The sequence below is a fragment of the Geotrypetes seraphini genome, chromosome 10 (genome assembly GCF_902459505.1).
Source record: "Geotrypetes seraphini chromosome 10, aGeoSer1.1, whole genome shotgun sequence".
Classification (NCBI taxonomy): Eukaryota; Metazoa; Chordata; class Amphibia; order Gymnophiona; family Dermophiidae; genus Geotrypetes; species Geotrypetes seraphini.
The window spans coordinates 92,591,236-92,618,296 of NC_047093.1; the positions used below are offsets into that span (position 1 = coordinate 92,591,236).

A 27,061-nucleotide genomic window follows, 5' to 3' on the forward strand; every position below is an offset into this window, starting at 1 on the left:
AAGCAGCCTGCATTCTTAGCAAACTGTTCAGACAGCTGAGCATAGCAGAGGGGCACTTCTAAGAAGTATTGTAGTGAATGCCACATAAAAAGTCCCAGGTACAGAATGATGTCACTATAACTTGCTTATATGGTTAGCTCTCGAAAAGCCACCTAAAACTTACTGTACACCACAACAATAGGCACTATGCCTGCAGGTGCCATATTAATGTAGGTACAGTAGGTTTTGGAGGGCTCATCATACAATATATGCAAGTTATAGTGACATCTGTACCTGGGATTTTTAAAGTGAAATTCATTGCAGTAACCCTTAGAGTGCCCCTCTGCTCTCTGGGCTCAGAATGATGGTTGTGTGACCATCTGAAGCTATAGGAGGGGGGAGGGGGTGCTGAAAAGTTCTCAGCCCAACCAAGAAGAGAATGATCTGAAACATGGTTCAATCAATGATCTGAAACAATGTCAAAACATTAGAATTTCATTTCTGCAAATTGGCACTTAATGAAATAAGATAACACTCTTTGCGGCTACAGTGGCAAAATAATGCTCATAATTTAGGAAGTTGGTTGCTTGGACTGAGAACCTTTCAGCATCCCCTAGTAATACAGGTTAGAATTTACTAAGGGGAAGGGTTCACATCTTTGGGTGGTGGGAGGGGGTTAGTTACCACTGGGGGAGTAAGGGGGGGAGGTCATGCCTTAATCCTTTCAATGGTCATCTGGTCAGTTTGGGCACCTTTTTAGGATTTAGATGCTTTTAAAAGCTATATCTATGCTATGTCTTGTTGTTTGCAAAGGGTTCACAGTCTATAGTATATGCATGCACACAAATTAGAGGGAACACTGGTTTCTTCTTCAGATGTGATCTCAGACCAGCAAAGCAAACAAAAAGTTTGAGAAAGCCATTTAGATCACATGTGCAGTTAGCAGCATTAAAGAGAGGTGTTGAGGAAGTAAAATAGACATTTTTGGATCTGTGTGACTACATTTTCATCCCTTTTCTTCACCAGTCTGTAGGGACTTTTATGTAAATTTCAAAACAAAATTTTGCATAGCTTAAAACAAATGTCTTCCGGATTCATAGTTGTAAAACTACCTGCGGACTATGTACCTATGTAGCTACTGAGAATTGCTTCTCTGGTGGCAGACTGAATAATCCTGGCACTGTAGAATACATGAATCATGATTTGTGTCTGAGTAGTGTCCAAACCATATAGCACTGTGCTGCTTTTCTTTAATGTGCTCCAATATCTGTGCTTCTTACACTGTAGCTGGCAGAGTTCTTAAATGGTTATATGAACAGCTGGGGACCTACTTTGTTGATACCATCTAATGTATCAGCATTCAAGTGACAGATGGATTCAAACAGCCTTGTCTTACTTAGTCAAAAAACTGAGAGTAAGCCATTAAAAACCATCTGTTAAGCATTTTCTATAATGGCAGTCAGGGTCTCTAGAGGTTAGGTTACCTATAGCACAGGTAATCTTACTCCTAGGGGCTTTGTACATTCAGTAGCAGGATACATTCACTGTAACTACTAGAGAACATCTTAACACTTTGTTCAATAAATTCATTTTGAAGCAATCAGTACTAACTGGATGGGCAAACTGGAGAGGCCGTATGGTCATTATCTGTCATCATCTTCTATCTTTCTATGTAAAGTAAGGCAGATTTTGAAGTGTTTGATGACAATGCATGTGGAAAAAGGTGGTAACAGGAAGGTGGTCATTGCAAACAAGAACTCTGGTCAACAAGGAATTCCTCTTCAGAAAATAAAATAGCCACAGCTTAAGAAATGGTACAGGTTCAAGAAAATGGGATTAATTTTATAAAGGACTTGGCTATACAGAAAATAATTTTACATGATGAAATTTGATTTTTATAAAGCTGTCCTGGGATAAACGCATGTACTGTACAAATTATATGTACAGCTGCATGGAGGCAATTTTATGAAATGGCACCTAAGGGGACTTTTTACTAAAGCTTAGCACATACTTACAGAATTAGCTATATGTTAAGAAAAGTTTATTCATATGCAGTGGCGTACCTAGGGTATGTGGCACCCGGGGCCCATCATTTTTTGACACCCCCCCATGTAAAAAAAGGTCTGTTTTTCTCTTTCGATCACTACATAGCCTAATGCCACACAAGCAGCGCTGTTACAAACATATTCTGTAGGTCAATGCTAAAGATAACAAAGTTTCCTTTCTTGGACCAGAAGGAGATACTGATAAACCACTGGAAGAGATCCCAAAACAACACCCAAACACCCACTCAGTGGACTAACTGGGGGGTGGACTAACTGGGGAGTGGACTAACTGGGGGATGGAAATGGGCCTGGAGTTTGCTCAGCAGAATTTCCCAGACCACCTCTTTCTCTCAACACATTGACACGCTGCCACCACCACCACTAGGAACACCTCACCGGGTAGGCCAGCTATGCTATAAACTTTATAAAGCACATTATTATATTTTCTTATAAAGCACATATTTTAACTGAACTCTGACATCCTCAGCCTTTCCATTCACAAAAATAGAAGGAAGAAAAGTTCCCATTTGCTGCTGTCTCATGTCCCCGGCCTATACAATATTTTTCTTCTGCAGACCCTTCAAAAGTCTGACCAAATCCTCGTTTCACTTGCATTATAAAGTACTGAGGATGCCATCTCTCCCCAATCCCAGGTCCTAAAGTCTAAGACAGTAGCGCAAACTAATGCTGCCAGATTCAGGAAAAAAAATTTCGATTCGATTCAGCCTATTGAATTGGTTTTTCAATTCGATTTTCCTGCCCAGTTGGGTGATTTTTTTTCAAAACTCCTGGTGGGTTTTATAGCTTTTTCACCCCCTTTGGCTTCTCCTAACCACACTGGCGCTGTGGTGTAAATAAAATAAAGAAACAAAAAGGACTTTTCCTCTCTCTGTTAAATCCTAGCTCACGTTTGCAGTCCAACACCAGCTCTGGCAGGATACACATTTCAAATCTGACATATTGTAATCACAAAACAGAAAATAAAATTAATTTTTCTACCTTTTGTTGTCTGGTTATATTTCAAATCTTGTTGGTCCAAGGCTCTGGTTTTCTTCTGATAACTTGCTTGCCAGGGTCTCCTTCTTTCTTCTTTCTGCATGCTAACCATCCATCTGCCAACTCTGTCCTCCCTTTCCATTTCCCTTCCCTCCCCAGGAAGTCTGGTATCTTTCCTTTTTTTCATCTCCCTCCACAGATCCACCTTTTCTTAACTACCCTTTCATCCGGCATCTCTCCCTCCTTCCCCACCACCCCAAAGTCCACCATCTCTCCCTTTCTTTTCTCAATTACCCTCCTATCCAGTATCTCTATCCCTCCTCCACACCATCCCTTGTGTCCAATTTCTCTCCCTTTCTGTTCCTTCCCTCCCTAAATCCCATGGTCCATCATCTCTCTCCCTCTCCTCTATTTTCAGACCCATTATTTCTTCCCCCCCCCAAAGTTTGGCATATGCACGTCTCTTTGAACACCCCCTTCCCTCCGTGTACTTCTAAACCAGGGTCCCCCCCCAAAGGCCTGTCCCCCCTTGAAGGCCTGCACCCCCCTTGAAGGCCTGTCCCACCCCCTTGTAGGCCTGCACCCCCTTGAAGGTCTGCACCCCCCAAAGGCCTGCACCCCCCCAAAGGCCTGTCCTCCCCCTTGAAGGCCTGTCCCATCCCCTTGTAGGCCTGTCCCCCACTTGAAGGCCTGCCTGCCCCCCCTTAAAGGCCTGTCCCTCCCCCTTGAAGGCCTGCACCCCTTGAAGGTCTGCACACCCCCTGAAGGCCTGTACCCCCCTTGAAGGCCTGCCTCCCCCCTTTGAAGGCTTGCCTGTCCCCCCCCTTGAAGGCCTGTCCCCCCTTGAAGGCCTGCCTGCCTGCCTGTCACCCCCTCCCCCTTGAAAGCCTGCCTGCATGCCCACCCGCCCCACCCTGAAGGCCTGATGCCCAGACCCACCCCGAAGGACCGCTCGCCCCCTGGCCTTCCTGCACCACCTATGAAGCAGCCGCAGCAGAATCGGGACGTCAGTGATCCCTGCGCTGCTTAGGCGCTGCTTCCTGCGCCGCGGTCCCGCCCCTCCTCTGACGTCAGAGGAGGGGCGGGACTGCGGCGCAGGAAGCAGCGCCCAAGCAGCTCAGGGATCGCTGACGTCGCGATCCTGCTGCAGGCTGCTTCATAAGTGGTGCAGGAAGGTCAGTGGGGCGAGCGGTCCTTCGGGGGTGGGGGGGACTGAACGGCAAGGCCGGGAGCACCCCCTCAGGGCTGGCACCCGGGGCGGACCGCACCCCCCGCCCCCCCCCTTGGTACGCCACTGTACATATGGGACTCTTAGCATTTAGCATGCATTAATTCCATTAACATGTGATAAGCTTTATTTAAATTTTGTAATTTTATTGATATGTATATCGCTTCGAATTTTGATTAAGCGATCCATCAAATCCTTATTAAACTTGAAACTAAGAGGCCCAATTTAAATAAGCAGAAAGGTGCTTTGATTTGTGTTATTTTATAAAGACTCATAGGTGCCCATATGACTTTATCAAATACTAATGCAGATCCAACTGCAATGCCACCTACATTCAGGGTGCAGACATGCACCTGCTCAAAAGCACATTAACTGAAGCAAACTCAACATAGCCAGTTTCCACTTGGTCCCAGTGCTAAACAAAATGCTGTATGAAAGACTCTATTCTGCTGTATATGTAGTATTTATTCTGCCAGTAATTTTACAGCTATAATAGTGTATATGCTAGCATGTATTTTATAAAACATGTACATAAAATATGACTATCCCTGGATTATTGAAGTCGCCTCCCTTGAAGTTGCATTTAATCTCATCCATCATTTTTCCATCAGTTTCTTTGAACTGCCATGGGGGTCGGTAGTAGATGCCGATCTTCATTTCCGTTTCATCTGTTCCCAGATTTTGGCCCATAGAGACTCTACTTTAATTTTCGTTTCCAGCGTGTTCTCTCTGGTAAACTCAATTCCCTCTTTGATGTATAGGGCAATACCCCCAACTTTTTGTCCTACTCTGTCTCTGTGGTATAGTTTGTATCCTAGTAGCACAGTGTCCTAGACGTTTTCCTCTTTCCACCATGATTCCGTGATGCCGATGATGTCAAGGTTATCTTTTTGTACCATAGCTTCCAATTCCCCTATCTTATTCCTTAGGCTCCTTGCATTCATGTACATACATTTGAGTTTGCGGGAGAGGGGAGATATGATAGAGACGTTTAAATACCTACGTAATATAAATGTGCATGAGTCGAATATCTTTAATTTGAAAGGAAACTCTGCAATGAGAGGGCATAGGATGAAGTTAAGAGGTAATAGGCTCCAGAGTAATCTGAGGAAATACATTTTTACAGAAAGGGTGGTAAATGCGTGGAACAGTCTCCAGGAAGAGGTGGTGGAAACAGAGACTGTGACTGAATTCAAGAGGACCTGGGATAGGCACGTGGGATCTCTCGGAGAGAGAAAGAGATAATGGCTACTGTGGATGGGCAGACTAGATGGGCCATTTGGCTTTTATCTGCTGTCATGTTTCTATGGCTGGTTAAGGAAGGAAGAGGAAAGTCTCTTTCATAATTGTGTACATCGCTTTGTAAACCGATTCATCAAATATTAATAAACCTTAAACCTTATGTTAACGTTCCAAGTGTCTGAGAAATACAGAGATAGATCCAACAGCCTGACATCACCTCAACAGGCAACCAGCCTTGGACTTTTGTGATTTCCTGACTGGCTCAGGGTGAGCTGTAGACAGAATCTGCATACAGACTAATTTGCACTTCAATTTGAATGATGGAGAAAAGTGTTCAATGTCAAAGACTGTGGGCTTTAAGGACTGACTTCTGAAATTCTGAAGTCCGGATGGATGATTTAGCCATGAACTGAAAGTATTTGGACTATTATAATTTCCCTCACTCTTAACCCTTATAGGACTGTTTGAAAGAGGCCTTTGGGAGATTTGAGAGACTAAAGACACAGGTAACTCTCGGGGAGGTGAGGAATGCTGGCTTTTGCCTAACCCCTGGTAAGCCTCCATGATCCTAGGATTATTGGTGGTGACTATATATATATATTCCAGCAGAACAGAGTGACCATTTGATTGGATCCTGTAATTGTGATTTGAGTATCCAGAGCATCTGACCAGCTAATTGTAACAGTATTCATTTTGGATATACTGAAAACTCAACTGGCAGGGATGTCTCCAGGACCAGGTTTGGGAACCCTTGGGTTAACAGCTTGGCAGGTAGTTGAATTCAAGATTGAGTAGGAAGAATCAGTGGATTCTGTTATACAATTTTCATTTATTCAATGATATATGTTGTAGAAACTGATGCTTCCTCCTTATGAATTTAGGATTGTTGTGCAGTTGTAGGTGTTGATTAGATAACTGTAATGCCTTGTATTTGGGCATGCCATTTGAAAGATGTCGGGGTGTACAAGTAATACAGAATGCAGCGGAAAGGATTTCAAAGTTTGCACATGTAATCCTGATTTTGAAACAGTTGCACTGGCTACTAGTGGACAGTAGGATTACAACTACCCCTAGTCATGGCCACCTAGAAAGCTGGTTTGGGGATTTGCCCCAACTTACCTTTTATCTCATTTCGTGTTATACAGCCCAACAAGGATAACTAGGAATTCTAATCTATTTGCTTATCCAAAAATTACTGGCTCCAGATACAAGACTTTTTTGGATAGGACTCTTGCATTTCAAGCAAGTAAGCAGCAGTCCTGGTGGGGTAATTGTATTGGTGAAATTATGCTGTCTTATGGTGCATTTCGAAAAGTAATTAACTCAGCGTTGTTTGATAAATTCATTTCCTAAATGTGGATATTACTGTTAACAAAATTTTACATTGAATATATTTAAGAAACTTGTATTTTAATTATTTGTATTGTATTTCGCTGATTGTCCAGCCTTCTTTTGTGTAAACCACCTAGAAATTGTTTGATTACGGCGATATGGAAGAATAAAGTTATGTTATGTTAATCCTACTCCCATTTCCTACCAAGTTACTGGAATCATCCACCTCATCATATCAGATCCCTCAAAGGACTTTTGAGCTTTACGAAAGCAATAAAAATAAACTTACCTCTTCACCTAATAACTTAAATAAACCATAGACTTCATAAAATATGTGCATTTTACATCTATTCTTTCTAGCACAATCATACATACAATTACATCTGCTTCAGTGCAGGACCTTACTTCCCAGGCTGTAAAATTATCCTAAGGTTAATGCTGCAGCTTTATGGAATGAATTCCTATGAAGATTCACTCAGTTTTCTTATTCAAATCAAGGTTTTTTTGGTGGTTTAAAACTATTTATTGTTATTTCAGTTTGATCATGTAAGGATTTATTTAGTTAGCATTATAATTATGTTATTGTTTTATGTACATCTATACCTCCTTTTATGAAACTGTGATAGCAGTTTCTAGCACGGGGAGCCACGCTGAATGGCCCGCACTGAGTTCCTATGAGCATCGGGAATAGCACGGGCCATTCAGTGTGGCTCCCTGCGCTAGAAACTGCTATCGCAGTTTTGTAAAAGAGGCGGCTCGAGAGTACCTTTACTTTTACTTTGCTTTCTATTTTCTGTCCTGCAGCGCGGACCGGGAAGCTGAGGGGATACAGGCAGGCAGCCGGGCAAAGCGGAGGAGAGACAGAGAGGGGCGGAAGCCGGCGAGGAGGGGAGCTGAGACAGAGGACACAGCAGTGATAATCCATGTCGGAACAAATGACGTCAGCAGAAGGAATTTCAACATGACTACACTGACCGAACAGTTTAAGATCCTGGGGAGGAAGCTGAAGCTGAGGACAGGGAAGATAGCCTTTTCAGAGATCCTGCCAGTACCTAGGGCAGATGCGAGGAGGCAGACCGAGCTGCAAGCAACAAATGGATGGCTGAGGCGATGGTGTGACGAGGAGGGCTTCCTCTTTGTACGGAACTGGTCAACCTTCCTGGGGAAAAACAAGCTCTACAGGAGAGATGGTCTGCATTTGAGCACGGCTGGGACGAGGATGCTGGCACGTAACATCCAGACCTGCATAGACATGACTTTAAACTGATAACAAGGGGAAAGCCGATAGTCGATCTGACCTCGACACATCGGACCACAGTATCGAGCAAAGATACTGAGACAGGAACTGGCAACAGTGGACTAGAGACAAAATGGACACCACATGGACACAAACCCAAAGATGCAGCACAGGGAACCGAGGGGCATTTAGAGCTAAAGAGCAAAACAAGGAGGAAACAGCCGGAACCAGAGGGCTATCAAAGAACAAAGAAGCGGGCAGAGGACGAAATAGACACACCGCAGGAGGCAACACGCGAGGAGACCAGCAGGAGCAACAAATCAAGAGTAGATCCAAAAGAAAAGGTAACAAACTGGGACTTAAATTGCCTATATACAAATGCTAGAAGCCTAAGAACTAAAATGGGGGAGCTAGAAGTTATAGCCAGAAATAAGGACATAGACATAATAGGAATCACAGAAACATGGTGGACAGAGGACAACAAATGGGATGTGGCCCTGCCAGGGTACAAACTCTACAGGAAGGACAGGGCACACAAGAAGGGGGGAGGAATAGCACTGTATATAAAGGACTCCATTGCTTCATCCAGAATTGAAACAACAATAAGGGCAGACAGTCTGGAGTCACTATGGGTTAAGCTGACAGGAGGGGAAGGAGCTGACATCAAATTGGGACTGTACTATCGCCCACCAGGACAACCAGAAACAAACGACCTGGACCTGGAGGCCGAACTGAGACAGGTGTGCAAAAGTGAAAAAGTGGTGGTTATGGGGGACTTCAACTATCCGGGAATAGACTGGGACATTGGGCACTCAAACTGCACGAGAGAAACTAAATTCCTAGAGGCAATAAGGGACTGTTTCATGGAGCAGCTGGTCACGGAACCAACGAGAGGGGATGCCACTCTAGACCTAATCCTCAACGGGCTAGAGGGACCCGCAAAGGAAGTGGTGGTACTAGCACCGTTAGGGAATAGCGATCACAACATGATCCAGTACAAATTAAACATGGGAACAACCAAGGTGAAAAGAACCACAACGACAGCACTCAACTTCAGAAAAGGAAACTACAAGGACATGAGGAAAATGGTAGGAAAAAAGCTCAGCAACAGCTCAGGGAAGGTGAACACCGTAAAGGAAGCCTGGACACTGCTTAAATGCACAGTACTCGAGGCACAAGACCTGTATGTCCCAAAGTTTAGGAAAGGGTGCAAAAAAAATCGAACTAAAAACCCAGCATGGATAACAACTGCAGTTAAAAAGGCTATAAGCGACAAGAAATCATCCTTCAAGAAATGGAAAAAGGAACCAACAAGGGAAAACCAGGAAGAGCACAAAAGACACCAGAAAGAATGTCATCGAGAGGTCAGGAAAGCAAAGAGAGAATATGAGGAAAGACTGGCAGGAGAAGCAAGAAACTTCAAACCCTTCTTCAGGTATGTGAAAGGGAGACAACCAGCCAGAGAGGAAGTGGGACCACTGGATGACGGAGACAGGAAAGGAGCGATACAGGAGGAAAAAGAGATAGCTGACAGGTTAAACAAATTCTTCTCGTCAGTCTTCACCAGAGAGGACACAACCAATATTCCGGAACCCGAGGAGATTATAAACGGAGAACAAGATGAAAGGTTGGTAAAACTAGAGGTGAGCAAAGAGGATGTCCTCAGACAGATAGACAGACTAAAGAGCGACAAATCACCAGGCCCGGACGGCATCCACCCAAGGGTACTAAAAGAACTGAGAAACGAAATAGCAGAGACACTTCGCCAAATATGTAACCTCTCCCTAAAAACAGGGGAGATCCCAGAGGACTGGAAAATAGCAAATGTCACGCCCATCTTTAAGAAGGGATCAAGGGGTAACCCGGGAAACTACAGGCCTGTGAGCTTGACCTCGGTTCCAGGGAAGATGATGGAAGCAATGGTAAAGGACACAATATGTGAATACATAGAAAACCATGGACAACTGAAGGCGAGCCAACATGGCTTCTGCAAGGGAAGGTCATGCCTCACGAACTTGCTGTACTTCTTTGAGGGAATAAACAGCCAGATGGATAAGGGGGAATCCATAGACATCATTTACCTTGACTTCCAAAAAGCCTTCGACAAGGTACCTCATGAACGGCTACTTAAAAAGCTGTGGTACCACGGGGTGCAAGGGGATATCTACCGATGGATCAAACACTGGTTGGCTGGCAGGAAGCAGAGGGTTGGAGTAAAAGGCCAATACTCTGACTGGCAATGGGTCACGAGCGGAGTTCCACAGGGGTCAGTGCTGGGACCTCTACTGTTCAACATATTTATTAATGATCTGGAGGCAGGGACAAAATGTGAGGTTATCAAATTTGCTGATGACACCAAACTCTGCAGCAGGGTTAGAAACACGGAAGACTGTGAAGACCTGCAAAGGGACCTAACGAAACTGGAAGACTGGGCAAAAAAGTGGCAAATGAGTTTTAACGTAGAAAAATGCAAGGTCATGCATGTAGGGAAAAAGAACCCGATGTTCAGCTACAAAATGGGGGGAACACTGCTAGGGGTGAGTAACCTTGAAAGGGACCTGGGGGTGATGGTCGACACATCACTGAAACCATCGGCGCAATGTGCGACAGCCTCAAAGAAAGCAAACAGAATGCTGGGCATCATCAAAAAAGGTATTACAACCAGGACGAAGGAAGTCATCATGCCGCTGTATCGCGCAATGGTGCGCCCGCACCTGGAGTACTGTGTTCAATACTGGTCACCGTACCTCAAGAAGGACATGGCGATACTCGAGGGAGTGCAGAGGAGGGCGACTAAACTAATAAATGGTATGGAAAATTTTTCATACGCTGACAGGTTAAAAATGCTGGGGCTGTTCTCCCTGGAGAAGAGGAGACTTAGAGGGGACATGATAGAAACCTTCAAAATCCTTAAGGGCATAGAGAAAGTGAATAAGGACAGATTTTTCAAACTGTGGGGAGCCACAAGCACTAGGGGTCACTCAGAGAAACTGAAAGGGGACAGGTTTAAAACAAATGCTAGGAAGTTCTTTTTTACCCAGAGGGTGGTGGACACATGGAACGCGCTTCCAGAGAATGTGATAGGCCAGAACTCTGTACAGGGGTTCAAGGAGGGTTTGGATAGGTTCCTGGAGGATAAGGAGATAGAGGGGTACAGATATAACTAGAGGTAGTTTATAGAAATAGGCAGAAACCACTTCACAGGTCACGGACCTGATGGGCCGCCGCGGGAGCGGACCGCTGGGCGAGATGGACCTCGGTCTGACCCAGTGGAGGCAACTTCTTATGTTCTTATGTTCTTATTATATTTATATTGCAATATGCAGTACTAGCAAGATATCAGATTTGATAGATAAGTACTTTACCTCAGGTGATTTTATATTGTAAAAGCAACTAGATGCATGTTGCCTTTATAAAATAGGTCTGTGGAAATGCCTGTGCCTAGATGTTAGTAGGAATGCATACAAATTATATTTTATAAGTTATGCTCATACTTGTATGCTCTATCTAAACTCCATCTGTGTTCATGCCAGCAGTGAAAAGTATATACCAGGCAAACAATACACATTATTTTACACTGGTTGGTATTTTATAATAAGTATTTCTATGTGTTAGTGGTCAAATAAATGAATAAAATAGCAATATTTATGCTCATTATGTCACTACAGTAAACCCTCGCTTTATCGGACTGCTCGGGGGCGGGGTGTCCGTTAAATGCGATTGTCCAGAAAATACAGCGATGAATGGGATGCAGAACAAAAACAGGAGATCCCTCCCTCCTCCAAAAATACATACAGTAGCTATCTACCCGCCGTCTGGGCTGAGTGGTCAGCTGAAGTCTACTGATAGCTGGAGCAGCCAATCTGTGATGAGGAGCTACTCATGGAAGCCGGACTCACTTCAAGAGACTTGTTATGCTGAGAAAAGCTGGCATCACTCAAAGAGCATCACTGAAGAGGGTGAAGCATTGCAGACTGGGAGTTGTAGTTGCTGGTTGGGGCGTGGTCCGTTAAATCCAAAGTCCGGATAAATGAGGTCTGGATAATCAAGGGTTTACTGTACTTTATAAAACAACTCCTTATTTTGCATAGAGAAATGCTGTCTTTTATATGCCTCTGTACAGTACTGCACACATAAAGCAGTGGTATGGAAATTTCTAAACAGCAGTGGTATTTCTAACAACCTGTCAAGATTGGTTGCATCTCCAGTTTATCTGCAGGCAAGTTTGAAGGTAAGATTAAACAAAGTAACTTACTTTGTGACTTTGAAAATCCTCAGAAGTCGGAGGGCTCTCAGCACGCTGATCCCAAAAGAGGTGCCTGGCTTAACTGCGGCCCAGATCACTTCAAAAATACTTCCCACAATAACCTGCAACAACAATGTTTTACTGTGATATGGAATGATAAGACAGAAAAAGGCAGTAATTTGAGGGTACCAAACCTGAAGATCCTACAACAGTCCTTCCCAAACTGCGAGTTGGGACCCAATGGGTCACATACGTGAATGTAGTCCCAGAAACAGTGCTGCTTTCCCTCTCTCTGGACCATACTGTGGTCTGGGTCTAGTAGTGGTACTGTAATTCAGTGTACGCTCACAGCTCCTGCCCTTCCTCCTGTGGGCTGTTACCTTTGCAAAGTACTGGGGTTTGTGAACGTGCACTGACAAACAGAACCCTGCACTGACTACAGCTACTATTGCCACCACCACTGCTGCTGCTGCCTTCCCATTTTGGATAAGCTGAAGGGAGCAAAGGCCTGACATTTGTTTCCATTCTCATTTGGGATCACATGAATTCCAAGTGCTAAAATGGTTTCGGATACAGTGTTACATCTGGGGTTAGGCTGGTGATGGATGTACTGTGGAGTTCATAAATAAGCTGTTGTACTTCATAGATTATCAGCAGGCAAAAGGAATGAAAGTGTGTTTATTCCATTTATGGCATTATCTTATGTCACAATGATTATTTTCTCCACCCTTTCTCTGTCACTTCATTTCACCCCTAGTGCTTCTTGAAGGCTGTACTATGTAGCTTTCGGCCCTTAACTGGCAGACACTGAGAGGGAAAACTTGGGTTGCTTCTGATTAAGATTAAGGACTGGATTCTATAAACAGTGCCGTCGGTGTCAACCACCTTAATGGCTGCCAATCGCGTGTCAATCACCTTTGGGAAAGGTAGGTGCCAGAAATGTAAGCCAGGGTTGTCAAGGCCTATGTTTCTGGTGCCTACATTTCACGTGAATTGTGCCTACAGAGGGGCTTTACGATGCCTAATGCCACGCCTACAGTGGCATTAGGTATCATAAAGCGTCTCCACAGGCGTGATGCAGATGCCATTTTTTTGTAGGTATCTACATTTTTTGTTTTAAGTTGCTTTGAATTTTTTTAAAATGGTGTTTTAAACTTAGGCTAGGCCCCAATAAGGTGCCTAGCTTAAGGCACCATTTACAGAATATGGGCCTAAGTGCATTGCCTCAACAGCTTGCTCAAGATGTGTGTGTAGGAGAGCAAAGTCTTGATGTCAAGATGTCCTCAACTCGATGGAAATGGAAACGCACCATGGATGCAATATTAATGGCATCAGACATCAAATTCTTGACAAGTGCATCCTTATTATCTATGTTCCAGATGAGACAAATTCCTGTGTTACAACCACCTCAGACATGTTATTTGTAATAAGCGAAAATCATGTCTGCTCTTGGTATGTATTATTATTGTTGTAGAATAATAATATCCTAGTGCTCCCAAGCATATTTCCCTAGACTTTATATGCAAAGTGGTTCTAAACACTATACTGGAAAACATTGGAAAACCAACAGCCTTACCTGTCCCTTCAGATCCATCTGAACATGTTTTATAAAGCAGTTTATGCACCATAGGTAAGCACAACAATTCCATCACAATAAGATCTAACACAGCTAACCTGTCCCCTATTCCATTAGTTTATAATGAGGCCCCCAAGGACCACATAGCCATGTCTGGTTTCAAATTATAGGCAAAGATATTTTATGCATGCTTACTATGAACATGCTGGAAACCAGAATGGCTATATGATCTTGGTAAACTAAGTTAGAAACCACTATCCCATCTATTCAAATGCCACATTAATGATATTTATTTACATGCTCTAAATGCACACTTAATTTTCTTGCCATATTCAAAAGATCTTTTAAGGGCTACATCAGAAAGGACAAAATGACATTGTCTCTTGCATTCTTTATGGCCCATATTCCGAGGCTGTAGAATTTAATGTGTACTTAGTGCATGTGTTAGCACCCAGTTTACAGATTTACCCCATAAAGGAACAGTGTGGAGAAGAAAGGTAAATATGAAACTGCTACTTGCTCCCACTGCACTGCTTGAAACATATTCTGTTAGAAAATGCAAAGGTAGACACATAGCGGAAAAACACCGAATCAGAATCCACTCTTTCGCAGATGACTTAAAACTCTACCTCCCCCTAGGCCGACACCGAGACACACAAATCAAAAATCTCCAGTCTTGCTTAACTGAAATAAAGACCTGGATGACTGGGAACAAGTTACAGTTAAATGAGTCCAAGACAGAACTTCTCTAGATCCACAAAGATCTTTGCGTATACCCCCGTCCGTTCTTTTCCTGGGGCACTAGGGGTTTTGGAGTAGGTTTTAATTATTTTGCTTTATATATTTTAGACCTATGTGCTAGTGAATCCCCCGAAGCAGGTCTATAGACCGAAACGCCAAGATGGTCAGTGCAGTAGCTGTACACTGGTGTTGGGAGTGTAATTTGAATAGCGCTGAAGTTCTAACGGACAGCTAAGTGAAGATTCACACGTTGAAAAATTTATTTTGGATTTTGAAGTTTATGTGATGATCTACTGATGGGATAAAATTTTGAAAAACTTTTTGTCCTTTTTTTTTTCCAATTCTTTATTCATTTTTTAAAAAAAAACTTACAATAAGTGTAACAGTATTTATAGCATTTAAAATTCAAATACAACACTTAATATTCTGTTAAACATTATATCAGATTTTATCCCCCCTCTCCCCTAATCAATTACACTCTTAAAATTCCAGAAAACCTATCATAAACCCCATTCTTAAATACCTTATTTAATGTTCAAATCAATAAAAATCCCTTCCTTCCCCTCCCCCCAACCTGGATATTTATTTTTAAGGGAAAAAGAAAAAAGAAAAAGAAATATTCAATCATTACAATATTAATGGCTCAGAAATCTGAAATTTTCTAAAATTCCCCTGCTGTGTAGCTATTATCTTCTCCATTTTATATATATGACAAAGAGTTCCACCAAAAACTGTAATTAAGTCTCTTCCAGTTTTTCCAATTACTCATAATCTGTTGTATGGCAACCCCTGTCATAATAAGTAGAAGCCTGTTCTTAGATGATATTTGGCTCTTAGCCCTCATTGACATGCCACATGCACAGTATCATAGGATAATGCCACTGGATTTTCTAACATATAATTTATTTGGCCCCATATTGATTTCCAAAAAGCAAGAATCAATGGACAATAGAATAACAAATGATCTAATGTCCCAGCTTCAAGATGACAGTGCCAGCATCTATTAGCTTTAGAGCTATCTAACTTCTGTAAACGAACTGGGGTCCAAAATGCTCTATGTAACAGAAAAAACCAAGTTTGTTCCATAGATGCTGACACTATACATTTCATCCTCCAAAACCAAATTTTGTCCTTATTAAAAAATTTAAAAGACCAGAGGGGGGTTGGAAAACAAATGTTTAAAGGAGATCAGGATCGTTGAACTGGGTACTGAAATAGCTGAGTGCTATAGAGGTCCCATGATCTCTTTCCAATCAAATTTCTGATGTTTCTCTCCCTAGTTTGTATTGAGCGGTAGGTTGATTAAGGATATAATCTATTGGATTTTTGGGCTGATTTGCAAAATAATTTTAAAGATTTTTATTAAAATAATACAATAAGAGAAGAACATTGTAAAGTATATTTTGGATTGAGATCGAAGTGGATTAAGGGTCATATCTGAAGAGGTACTAATACACTGCAAGCTGGACTTCTGATATCTATAAGGTTCCACATATATGCAGAGTGTTTTACAAAATGAAAGTATTACAGCACAGTTACCTATCATAGCAACTTACCCCAAAGTCAAAGCAATTGAAGGATGAGTGGAAGTAATTCCTTGGCCCCAGGCCATACATCTTCAAGGACATTTCAGTCAGGAAAAGCCCCAGGAAAACAAATTCTGCAAAATCTAAAGAGAGAAATTCATCAATCAGTCATGTTTTTTTTTTCTGACATGCGCCATGATATGCCAGTCATAGTAACATAGTAACATAGTAGATGACGGCAGATAAAGACCCGAATGGTCCATCTAGTCTGCCCAACCTGATTCAATTTAAATTTTTTAATTTTTTCTTAGCTATTTCTGGGCAAGAATCCAGAAATAGCTAAGAAGAAAAAATTTAAAAATTTAAATTGAATCAGGTTGGGCAGACTGGATGGACCATTCGGGTCTTTATCTGCCATCATCTACTATATTACTATGTTACTGACAGTCAACACAAATATTTCATAGTATTTCAACCATCCTTTTCATCATTACTCTGGATTTCCAATCAAAGAGAGAACACAAAAGTTAACATTATGATGATATTTATTAGTCATGCAATGTATTCGAATTTCCATTTCATGTCGCATTTACGATTGCATTTTCTTTGTTTTGTTTTTTGCTCAAAACTTTCAATAAAAATTTTGAACTAAAAAAAGTTAAAATTATGAATTTGCATCATATACTTTCATCGTATACTACTTTATGTATAATTTTACTCTTGGAGGTGAGAAGTGGCCAGGTGATAGAGCTGCTGCTTCTGCACCCAGAAATTGTGAGATCAAATCCCAGTGCTGCTCCTTGTTAGGGATACCAGATTTTCCATCTGGAAAATCCGGACCCCCTAGGCTTGCCTAGCCCCACCCATCCCTGACCCGTCACGCCCCCAAAGCCCGCCCCGACCCCACCCCCCGCTGCCTGTTCTCATCGGGCAGCACATCCGTGCATGCGCAGATGAGACACAATGATGTCACACGCGCCCAAGTGATGTCATCATGTTGTATCAGCGCATGCAAGGATGCCCTCCTGCACCAAGGAAAGCTTTTCAAAACCCGGACAAAGTGCCAGGTTTTGAAAAGCCGTCCGGACCTCCGGACATGTCCTCAAAAGGAGGACATGTCCAGGGAAATCCAGATATCTGGTAACCCTACTTCTTGTGACCCTGGACAAGTCATTTAGGGCTAGATTCACTTACCTTCCCAATCGTGTCCGATCCGTGGCAGGCCAATGAATTGTCAACGCATCCTCATGCAAATGGAGGTGATCGAGGCATGCCCCCCACACACATACACATACACACACACACTGACCGCACGGATCGCTGGAGAGCGATCCTTGAGCATGCGCAGACCATCTTCTTTGCCTGTATGGTCTGCACATGCTCACCATGAAAGAAGAGCTGGAAACTTTTTTTTTTTTTTAGAGCTGAAAACTTTTGCAAGCCTATGGTTTTAACCCGCGGGGATGCACCGCGGGTTAAAACTACAGAGTTGGGGCAGAGAGCAGGGCGGCAAGAGCAGGAGAATCAGGGCAGAGAGCAGGAGAAGCAGAATCAGGGCAGGAGAAGCAGAATCGGGGCAGACAGCAGGGTTTTTTCCCAAACTACTGCTCCTCAGCAGTCGCTTGTTTTTTGATCGGGCAGCCCAGTCGGTGTTCCTGAAATTGTTTTGTGAATTGCGTCCTTCCTACTTTGCATGTCATTCCTCCTCATTTGCATGCGCGTATCGAATTGGATGATGATCAGCACAGAGGTTAGAGAATCGGATCAGAGGAAAATTGGGTCAGTACACGATCGCAACCACAATCAGTGGGCTTAGTGAATTCTAGCCCTTAATCCTCCATTGCTCCTGGAACAAAATAAGTACCTGTATACAGTATATATAAACTGCTTTGAATGTGTAACCACATAAAAGCAGTATACAAGCCCCATTCTCTTTCCTTTCCAGAGATAAGGAATTTTTAGAAACAATGGTAGTTGATAATGGCTCAGGCATGACAAACTTGTGGTTGAATAGCTTGTCTGGATTTGAATGCACTACTGAGGCAATGTATCTGAACCTAGGGAAGGAAAGGTAGTGCTTACTGTTACAGGGCTAACATAGGACAACTCTATAAAAGGTACTTAAAATTAGGCACCAACCCTCAGATTTTATAAAGATCAACCAAATTTGGATGTGATCCTGAGTTATGTGTGTAACTAAATTAATTAATAAGCTCTTAACACTCAATTATTGGAATTCATTGGCACTAATTTGGAAATGCACACACAACTGCCTTTGCGTGATTCTATAAAGCATGCATGTCCAACTTCGAACAGGTCGTAATCTACTTTTTCCGGCCAAAAGTGCCAGTGATCTACCATCATGAAAATTAAGTTTCAAATTAAATTTTAACCCAATAAAGTTGGAGGATCCCCCCCCAAAAAATTTTTTAATGAACCTTCTGTCATTTACTTGGATGTGATCAGCTGTTACAAAACAGAGAGATGAAGATCCAGTAAGAACTGCGAGGAGAAATGGAAAATACAGTTTTATTGAGTAATAACTTTCTTTAACTGTCTTAATAACTTTCTTTAGCTTTTATTGAGTAATTTGTGTTAAATTTAGGTTGAGTATTGATTCAGACTGATCTAACACAATCTTTGATATTTTGCTCTTGCTCATTAGTGAGACGTCTGAAGCTGCATTTTTGAAATTGGGTGAATATTGCATGAGGGCCAGTCTCAGGGAATCCTGGAGATGTTCATCTATCATGTTGGAATGTTGTGCACTCTGTCATTTTCAGATGGGAAAACGCAGAATCACACAAATAAGTTGAACCAAAACAGGAATGTACAGCTTCACTCCATCTTCTCAAGCTGGGAAATTTGTCTCTAGGCACTAGCTTCCAAAACTATTCTTGCTCAGCATGTGTCTTATGAAAAATGTCATTTTTAAGAGTTAATATTTCGTTTAAGAGATGGCTTTTCAATGAGTAATTTCTTAATGATAGTAGCTGCAGTTTCTTTAATGTCCACATCTACTTTGAATGGGTATGACAAGTACTCCACAACTGTTCCAATTTTTTGGAAAGTCATAGAATCTATTTTTGAATTCCTGGATAACAGAACAGATTGCTGTCACATACTTCTCATTCTGAAAAACAAAATTTGGATATTGTCCCAGATGGTCCTGCGTATTAGGAAAATGATCAAAAGTTTTGTTTGCAAGGTCCATCATCATGAGCTCAAATTTGCTCTTGTAGGATGAAACTGTACTCATCTCTCCAATGCATTTGTTTTTACCTTGTAATTCAAGGTTCTTATTACTTAGTTCGCCTGTAAAGTCAGCGAGAAATGCCAGATCACATAACCATTCCTCATCTTCCAACTCTGCTTGGTCATCTCCCCTCTCCTTCAAAAAACTTTTTATTTCATTCAGCAAATCACAAAATCTTTGCAGAAATTTGTGCCCACTTAGCCACTTTACATCTGTGTGTAAAATGATTTCTGCTGCCCCTTCATCAAGAGTAAGATTTAAAAGCCATCTTTGAAGTGGTCTTCCACAAACTGAATTTACAATTTTGAAAGTGATGGCCTTGACAGTCTTTGCACTGAGTCTCTTGTTTGCCAAAACTTGCTGGTGAATGATGCAGTGGTAAGAAAGGAAATCTGGGAAGTCGTCATGCTGTCTACAGAGGGCTATGAAACCCTTAACCTCACCTGTCATTGCTCTTGCTCTATCAGTAGTGATGGAAACAAGTCTATGCAATGGAAGATTACACTTGTCACAAAAGAATGGAAAGAACTGAATATTTCCTGACTGGTAGTTCTCCCTTTTAAAGAAAACATTCCAAGTAGTTCTTCTTTAACACTGAAGTCTTCAAAAACCATCTGGATAAAGATTAGTAACTGGGCTATGTCTCTTATGTCTGTAGATTCGTCCAGTTTGAGAGAGAAAACAGCACAATTTGAAACATCCTCCAACAATTGTTCAGTTGTGTCTCCACACATCTTTTCTATTTGCTGCCCGAAGATGTTTCATGCCAATTGTACATCTTGAATAGCGGCTATGATCTTTCTTATTTTTAAATCCTTCAAAAAGATTGTAAGCTGCTTCAAGAAAACAACCTTTTACAAATTCCCCTTCAGTGAAAGGTTTGCATTTCTTTGCAATCAGGTTGCTGACCTTGAAGGATGCTATGGTTGCATCGACCAAATGTGAACTTGGCTTCGCCATCAACTGTTGCTGAGTAACCAATTTCGATTTAAGTTCTTTGAGTTTCAGTTTACGAATTTCATTTTTGGGTGGAAAATCAGCATCAAACTTATTGCTATGCAGAGCCTTATGACGTTCCAGATTACCCTTTTTGGGCAAGGATACTGGGGCGTTATAAATTAGACAACACTTGTCTTTCACCATGATGAAGAAGTGGTTCATTTTCCATTCATCATGAAAGTGGTAGGTTTTGCTCTTCTTTGGAACACTCATCTTCGTTATACTGGGGTGGCTGGATGTAAGAAGGTCAAATCTGCTAAGTTAGTATAAACACTGGCTGAATCTGGTCCAAAACTGTCCCAAAATATTAAAGATCAACAGGAACTGAAGACCTCTGGATGATGTGCAATACAAAGACTTGAGATGCCAAAACCACATATGCAGTTCTAAAAGTAAAAATAAGAATTCATCATACTGGCCCCAATAATCAAATACCACCAAACCTACCAACAAAAAAACTCAAACACCTGTCCAGCAAACCAGATAAAATTAAATACCGCCAAACAAGTTCAAATACCACCCATGCAATTTAATAAATTCTGCACACTCAAAGTTACAGAATTAGGGCAATGCATGCCCAGTTTATGCACTAAGATTGTGCACTACATATCTGTGCATTATACTCATTTGGGAGGTAGCTCCCTAGATGGGAAACTCTGTCACTGACTGACACAATAAGACCTCTTTTTAGTGCTGGTATGCAGTGTACTAGCAGAGATGAACCACTAGGGGGCACTCTTGAAGAAACAGATTGTCAACCTTTGGGAGCAGAGAGCTCAGGGCAGAAGACCAGCAGTCCTTGGGAGCTGGGCTCAAGGCAAATGGCCTTTGGAAGCAGCTCAGTGCAGAAAAAAAAAACAGCACTATTGGTCAAGGCAGAAGAAAAGGGCCTGCGGAACTGAAGAGAACAGAACAAGTCATTTCTATACCGCATAACTAATGTGACCATTTATTTTTTTCATCAAAACAGGACTTCTATTAATTTTCAGTCCCGCCCCAATCCCCACCCTAGCCCTGCCCCACCCCCACCCCCAATTTCTTCCATTCATTTTTCATGTACACATATCTTATTAATTCATAATGGTAACCATAAAATAAAAATAAAAAAACCCACAAAGCACACTGTACGCAGAGAAAACGTTAATTATCATTTACGAGTTTCAGTTCTTTTTCAAAGATGTCAAAGCAGATGACTTTAAAATATGCAATGTCACCTCAGTAACTATAGGAAAATAGACAAATATAGTGCAAAATATAGACAGCAGATATAAATTCTCAAAACTGACACATTTTGATCACTAAATTGAAAATAAAATCATTTTTCCTACCTTTGTTGTTTGGTGATTTCATGAGTCTCTGGTTGCACTTCCTTCTGACTGTGTATCCATTATTTCTCTCTTTTTTTTTCTTTCGCATCCAACATTTCTTTCACAATCCAGCCCCATTCCCTTTGGGTCCAGGTCTCTCTCTCTCTCTCTCTCTTTTCCCTCTACTTACACCCTCCTCAGATCCAGTGTCAGTTCCTCTTTTGTTCCAGGTCTCCCTCTCTCTCCCTCCTCTGTTATGATCATCCATCTCTATGTTTTTTCTCAGGGTCTCCCCCCCTCTGTCTGAACCTCCCATAGTCCTGCATTTGCCTCCTGTCTTTCCCCTTTAGTCCAGGCCTTTATTTTCTAGTATTTCTTCTGCTTACAACCCTCCCTCCCGTTTCTCTGCCTCTTTCTCTCCTTCCTTCTTCCCTCCCTCCTATGTCCCCCTCACTGCCTTCCAACGTTAGTCCCACCCCCTCCCCCAAAGCCAGCCAGCCAGCCAACCTCCCTCCCTCCCTCTCTGCTGCTCCGAAGACAGCCAGCCTGCCGATCTGTCTGCCTTCCTCCCTCCGAAGCATGGCCTACTGCCAATTCTTCTGCTCCCCCCACCACTGCTTCCTGCCCGCCGCCGCAACAAAAACAGGAAAGGCATATCCAGGCATCGGCCCAGAAGCCTTCTCCCCGACGTCAATTCTGATGTTGGAGAGGAAGTTCAGGGCCCTCAGAACTAAGGGGTAATCACCAGGAGGCTGCAACAGGGGGCAAGTCCACCATCCCTACCCCTAAGAGCTTCCATGGATTGGGTTAGAATTTGGAGACTGGACGAGGGTGGATTGGATGGGGAAGGAGGGATCTAGGTATACAGCCATACTAAGAAACTTGGGAGGAGTCTATGATGACAGTGTTGGCAATCAGAACTGAAAGGGGCTCAAAGGTTTTGGAAATGCTGGATTTGAACTGAGAGTAAAAGGCTCAAGAGATAATAAACAAATAGTTTGAATATCTGAATAGTGTACTAATGCTTTTGAATTAATAATAATAACTTTATTTTTATATACCACCACAAACAGTTCAAAGTGGTTTACAGGGGAAGAGACTGTATACAGACAGCGACATTACAGAGAACTTTAGAAATTACACTGGCATGTTAAGCTTAGTCATGTTTATCTGGAAGTGTTTTGGAAGTATATCAAGGTTGAAGTGGGATCAGAGAAATTTGTCAAAGTATTGTGGTTTGAGTGTGGAAGTATTGGAATTATTAAAAGCTATTTTTGACAATGTGTTTATTGATTAGGCCTGTGTACATGTCCACAGTTTAATTTATTAATCAACCTTGTTCACAGAGGCATTTTGAATTTTTTCTGGGGGAGAAGAGGGTGAACCCACCCGCTAACACTTCTTTTCCCCAGGTGGAGGCACCGAGCGCTAACCAAGTAGAGAACTCCAACAAGGTCAGGCCCTGGACCCAGAGCTGCCCTGATGGGGGTTTTACATATAATTATTGGGCAACCCAGGTAAAATTGTCATGCCAGTAAAGTTATGTAACTTCAGTCTTCTTTCATTGTCTACCTACTACTATTAATTATTTCTATAGCGCTACCAGATGCACGCAGCGCTGCACAGGCTTTTTGCCTTCTCATTGACAGCTGTAGGAAGAAAGTGCCTCTACCCTTGGTTACCGCATTTCCCTCCTCTCCCTGGAGCCCATCTATCAGACACAGTCAGCAAATAGGCTGTGAAACTGCTGTCTCTCTTCCTCCTGTAGCCCATTGGTCAGATATTCCAACCAATAGCAACAGAGGGAGGCAGGACTAGTAATTGGGATACAGAAATAATTCCTTCTTGACTTCCTTTGCTTCCCTGTAGCATGGAGATTTCAGCTCCAAATTTAATAAAGTACTGTACAGTATATCATAAAAATATTGGGTGTGCTGAAGCACACACAGAGTTGGAACCTATGGTCATAACAAATATGACAGAAGGATAGGATGATTATAGAATTAGATTGGGAGGAACAAAGAGCTCTGGAAGGCACACTGGAGATTAGTAAGCAAAAGAGGTAGTAGGTACAATGTTTACAATTTTGAAGGTGTGTAATCAGAAGCCATTGCTCTTCATGTAAAAGTGGGATCACCTGATCAATTTTTTTTTCCAGCCTGTTAGAAGCCTTACTGCTGAGTTTTGGACTACTGTAATTATAAGCATCTCAGTTCTGAAGCTTTGACTTCCTTTAGTAGACTGCATCTTTTACACCTCCCTGATCTGCACCAGCATGTCAAGAAAACAAGGGAGTGTACCACTCCCTAAGACAGATCCTCATAAGCAATAAGGTTGAGAAAGAAGCAGCCCCCAATTTGTACTGTGTGTACAGCCTGTTAGATTTCTGGATTCTTTTGAGATTTTGGTTTTGTATCCTATTTGTGTTTACACGGAGTTTGTACTGAAATCAGGAATATGGCTTGCAGACTTTTTCATCTGCATTAAATTATAATAAAAGTTTTATTTCTGAACAGCCCCAACCAGGTGTGCTGTACATTTTTTTTCTATTGTATTATGACTTGTGCTGACAACTTCCTATGCCCACAGACCAGAAAGACACTTATCTTTCACGATGAATGGTAGGACGAATAGGGAACCACTGCGTCCCACCAATTCTGAATGTTTTCTTCAATTCTACTAGCCAGATTAAAGGTGGCTTTAGAAGCAGGTCACTGTTATGGCCTCAATATCAGTGATACAGCTGAATTAGGCTTTCAAATGACTGAGATAACCTAGACACAGTGGTCGACTGTAACCCTTAAAAGCATGATTTGGGCATATATAGAGAACAGTGGTACAAACAGAAGTGTGAAATTCTGTAAAATACTTTGGGCGGGGGATTGGCAGTTTGAGTTTGGGAATCTATCCAAAATGGGAGAAATCCAGAGAGGATCTGATCTTTATTGGGCATCATTTACTATACTGAAATATTGACCAGACATGATGGATCTGTGATGAAAACTAAGAGTGTTATTTTATAACAAGGCACCTAGGCAAGAAAGGTGCATAGAAACATATGACATGCCTGTTTTATAAAAGCAATCTATGTATCTATGTGCATTTATATAATAGCCTCCCTGAAAGCTCCCACACAAAGCTACACCAGCTCCAAAGCAGTCTAACTGTGCATATACCTGCCAATCCAGCCCTTTCTCTATCTATTCTTACCACCCCCAAAAGCATTGGCATGTGGTGGGCAATTCTATAAATTAGGCCCTAACATTTATGTACCCATAAATAAGAACAGCCTTACAGGGTCAGATCAATGGTCCATTTAGCCCAGTCTCGTTTTCAAGAGTTGCATATACACACCTATATGCAAACATATACACATTTATGAGCACACATAGGTGCCATTCTGTAAATATGTTACTAATTTGCATGGAATGTATTTGCAAGGAGGTATATAAATAGGTAGAGCATGGCTGGGACATTGGCAGGGCTCCCACATATGGCATAACTTACAGAATACTGCATGTTACATGTGTTCTCGCTGTATTTATACACCTGCCCCAGTCCTATGGCACCTTCAGGCACCTAAATGATAGGCACCAATATCAGGTTATTCTAGTATTCAGATGCCTATGTTCCGATACAGAATAGGTCTTCTCATTTAAATGTAGGTACCCACTATAGAATGTTCTCTATACAGCATAGAAATAGGCACTGTTTCTGATATCATCAATATAAGTATTTTACATAATTGCCTGTTTGTTTTATGACAATAGGCTATATGTTGTATGTTATGTATATGTTCTTTTCTATACTTGTATGCTTGATTGTTCCCCAGGAAATTTTGTAAGTGCCTATTTAAACATGCAAAACATTATTCTGTATGTTCAACTTGCTTATAAAATCACCCCTAAATGTAATCGTCATTTTCTGCCCCCTTCCTTCCCTGAAACGAATGTTTCAGCAGAAAAGGTAAAGGGCCAGAGCTTCCAAAGGGCTTTCTCTTGGGTTTGTTTGGTTTTTTTTGGTTAAAAAAATGTGTGTCGCCCATGGTGCATGATACTTCTCCAGGTAGAACAGAAGCAACAGCTTGCCTGATCCATAATAAAACCTTCTACAGCACAAGCTTATCACTTTAATTGTACATTCAAGTTCAATAGCTGGAACTCTTGTCATTCAGGCATTCAATTTAGTTCAATCTACCTTTAAACAAAGCATTCAATAATGCAATTTGAAAATATAAAAAAGAAATTTGGCACAGACAGGCTGATTTAATTTTGAGCTCCTGCTCCTAGCAAAGGACACGCTGATATTCTGTTGCCCCGTTCATCTGGATTAGGTAGTTAGTGGTCCTATTTTGTCAATCACTGACAAATTAATTCTATTTCCATATCATTCTCCTTCAGTCTGCAGTCTCTTGGTTTATGCATGGTAAATGATCCTCTTACCGTATATAACCCAAGCAAATCAACCACTTCAAAAACAAGAGAGACAAATTATAAAGGAAAGGCCATAGGTTCAAGTCCCTTTAGAGTAAAGCCAGCATGTGGAATGTGCAATTTTCGTTAGTTACAACAACGATCATGCCAAATAGGGTGCCCCAGCTTTCTAGGAAGCCTAATGCAGCCATGCTTTTGATGATCATATGGTTTAAATTGATGCTATAAAAGCCCTTTGTATCATGTTTAGGATAGTGCAGAGGAAAGGTCATAAGAACATAAGAATAGCCTTACAAGGTCAGACCAATGGTCCATCTAGCCCAATATCCCATCTTCGCAGTGGCCAATCCAGGTCACATGTACCTGGTAAAAACCCAAATAGTAGCAACATTCCATGCTACCGATTCAGGGCAAGTACTGGCTTCCACCATATCTATCACAATAACAGACTATGGACTCTTCCTCTAGGAACTTGTCCAAATCTTTTTAAAACCAGCTATATTAATCACTCTTATCACATTCCAGAGCTTATCCTCTGAGTGAAAAAATATTTCTTCCTATTTAAGCGATACAAAGTTTACTATCCCTTTTCTAATAATTCCTAGCATCTCATTTACTTTTTTGGCTGTTGTCGTACTCAGCCGGAAGGTTTCAGCGTATTGTCTACAATGGCACCCAGATCTTTTTCTTGGGCGCTGACCCCCAAGGATGACCCTAGCATCTAGTAACTATGATTTGGGTTATTCTTTCCAATGTGCATCACTTTGCATTTGTCTACATTCAATTTCATCTGCCATTTAGATGCCTAGTTTTTTAAGGTCTGCCTGCAATTTTTCACAGTCTGCATGCGTTTTAACAACTTTGAACAGTTTCGTGTCATCTGTAAATTTAATCAGCTCATTCGTTGTTCCAATGTCC

The 27,061-nt window shown here is 41.8% G+C and overlaps 1 protein-coding gene across 5 annotated transcripts in view; it reads right to left on the bottom strand.

The window, feature by feature from the left end:
• Positions 1-27,061, bottom strand: part of CACNA1B (calcium voltage-gated channel subunit alpha1 B) — a 1,471,643-nt gene that overhangs the window by 595,049 nt on the left and 849,533 nt on the right. For all 5 annotated transcript variants that reach the window (XM_033960470.1, XM_033960471.1, XM_033960469.1 and 2 more), the window contains 2 exons: positions 16,179-16,291; positions 12,315-12,427 (listed from right to left, as the gene is read on the bottom strand). In XM_033960470.1, coding sequence (XP_033816361.1) covers positions 12,315-12,427; positions 16,179-16,291 — 226 coding nt within the window. The remainder of the gene's footprint in view (positions 1-12,314; positions 12,428-16,178; positions 16,292-27,061) is intronic.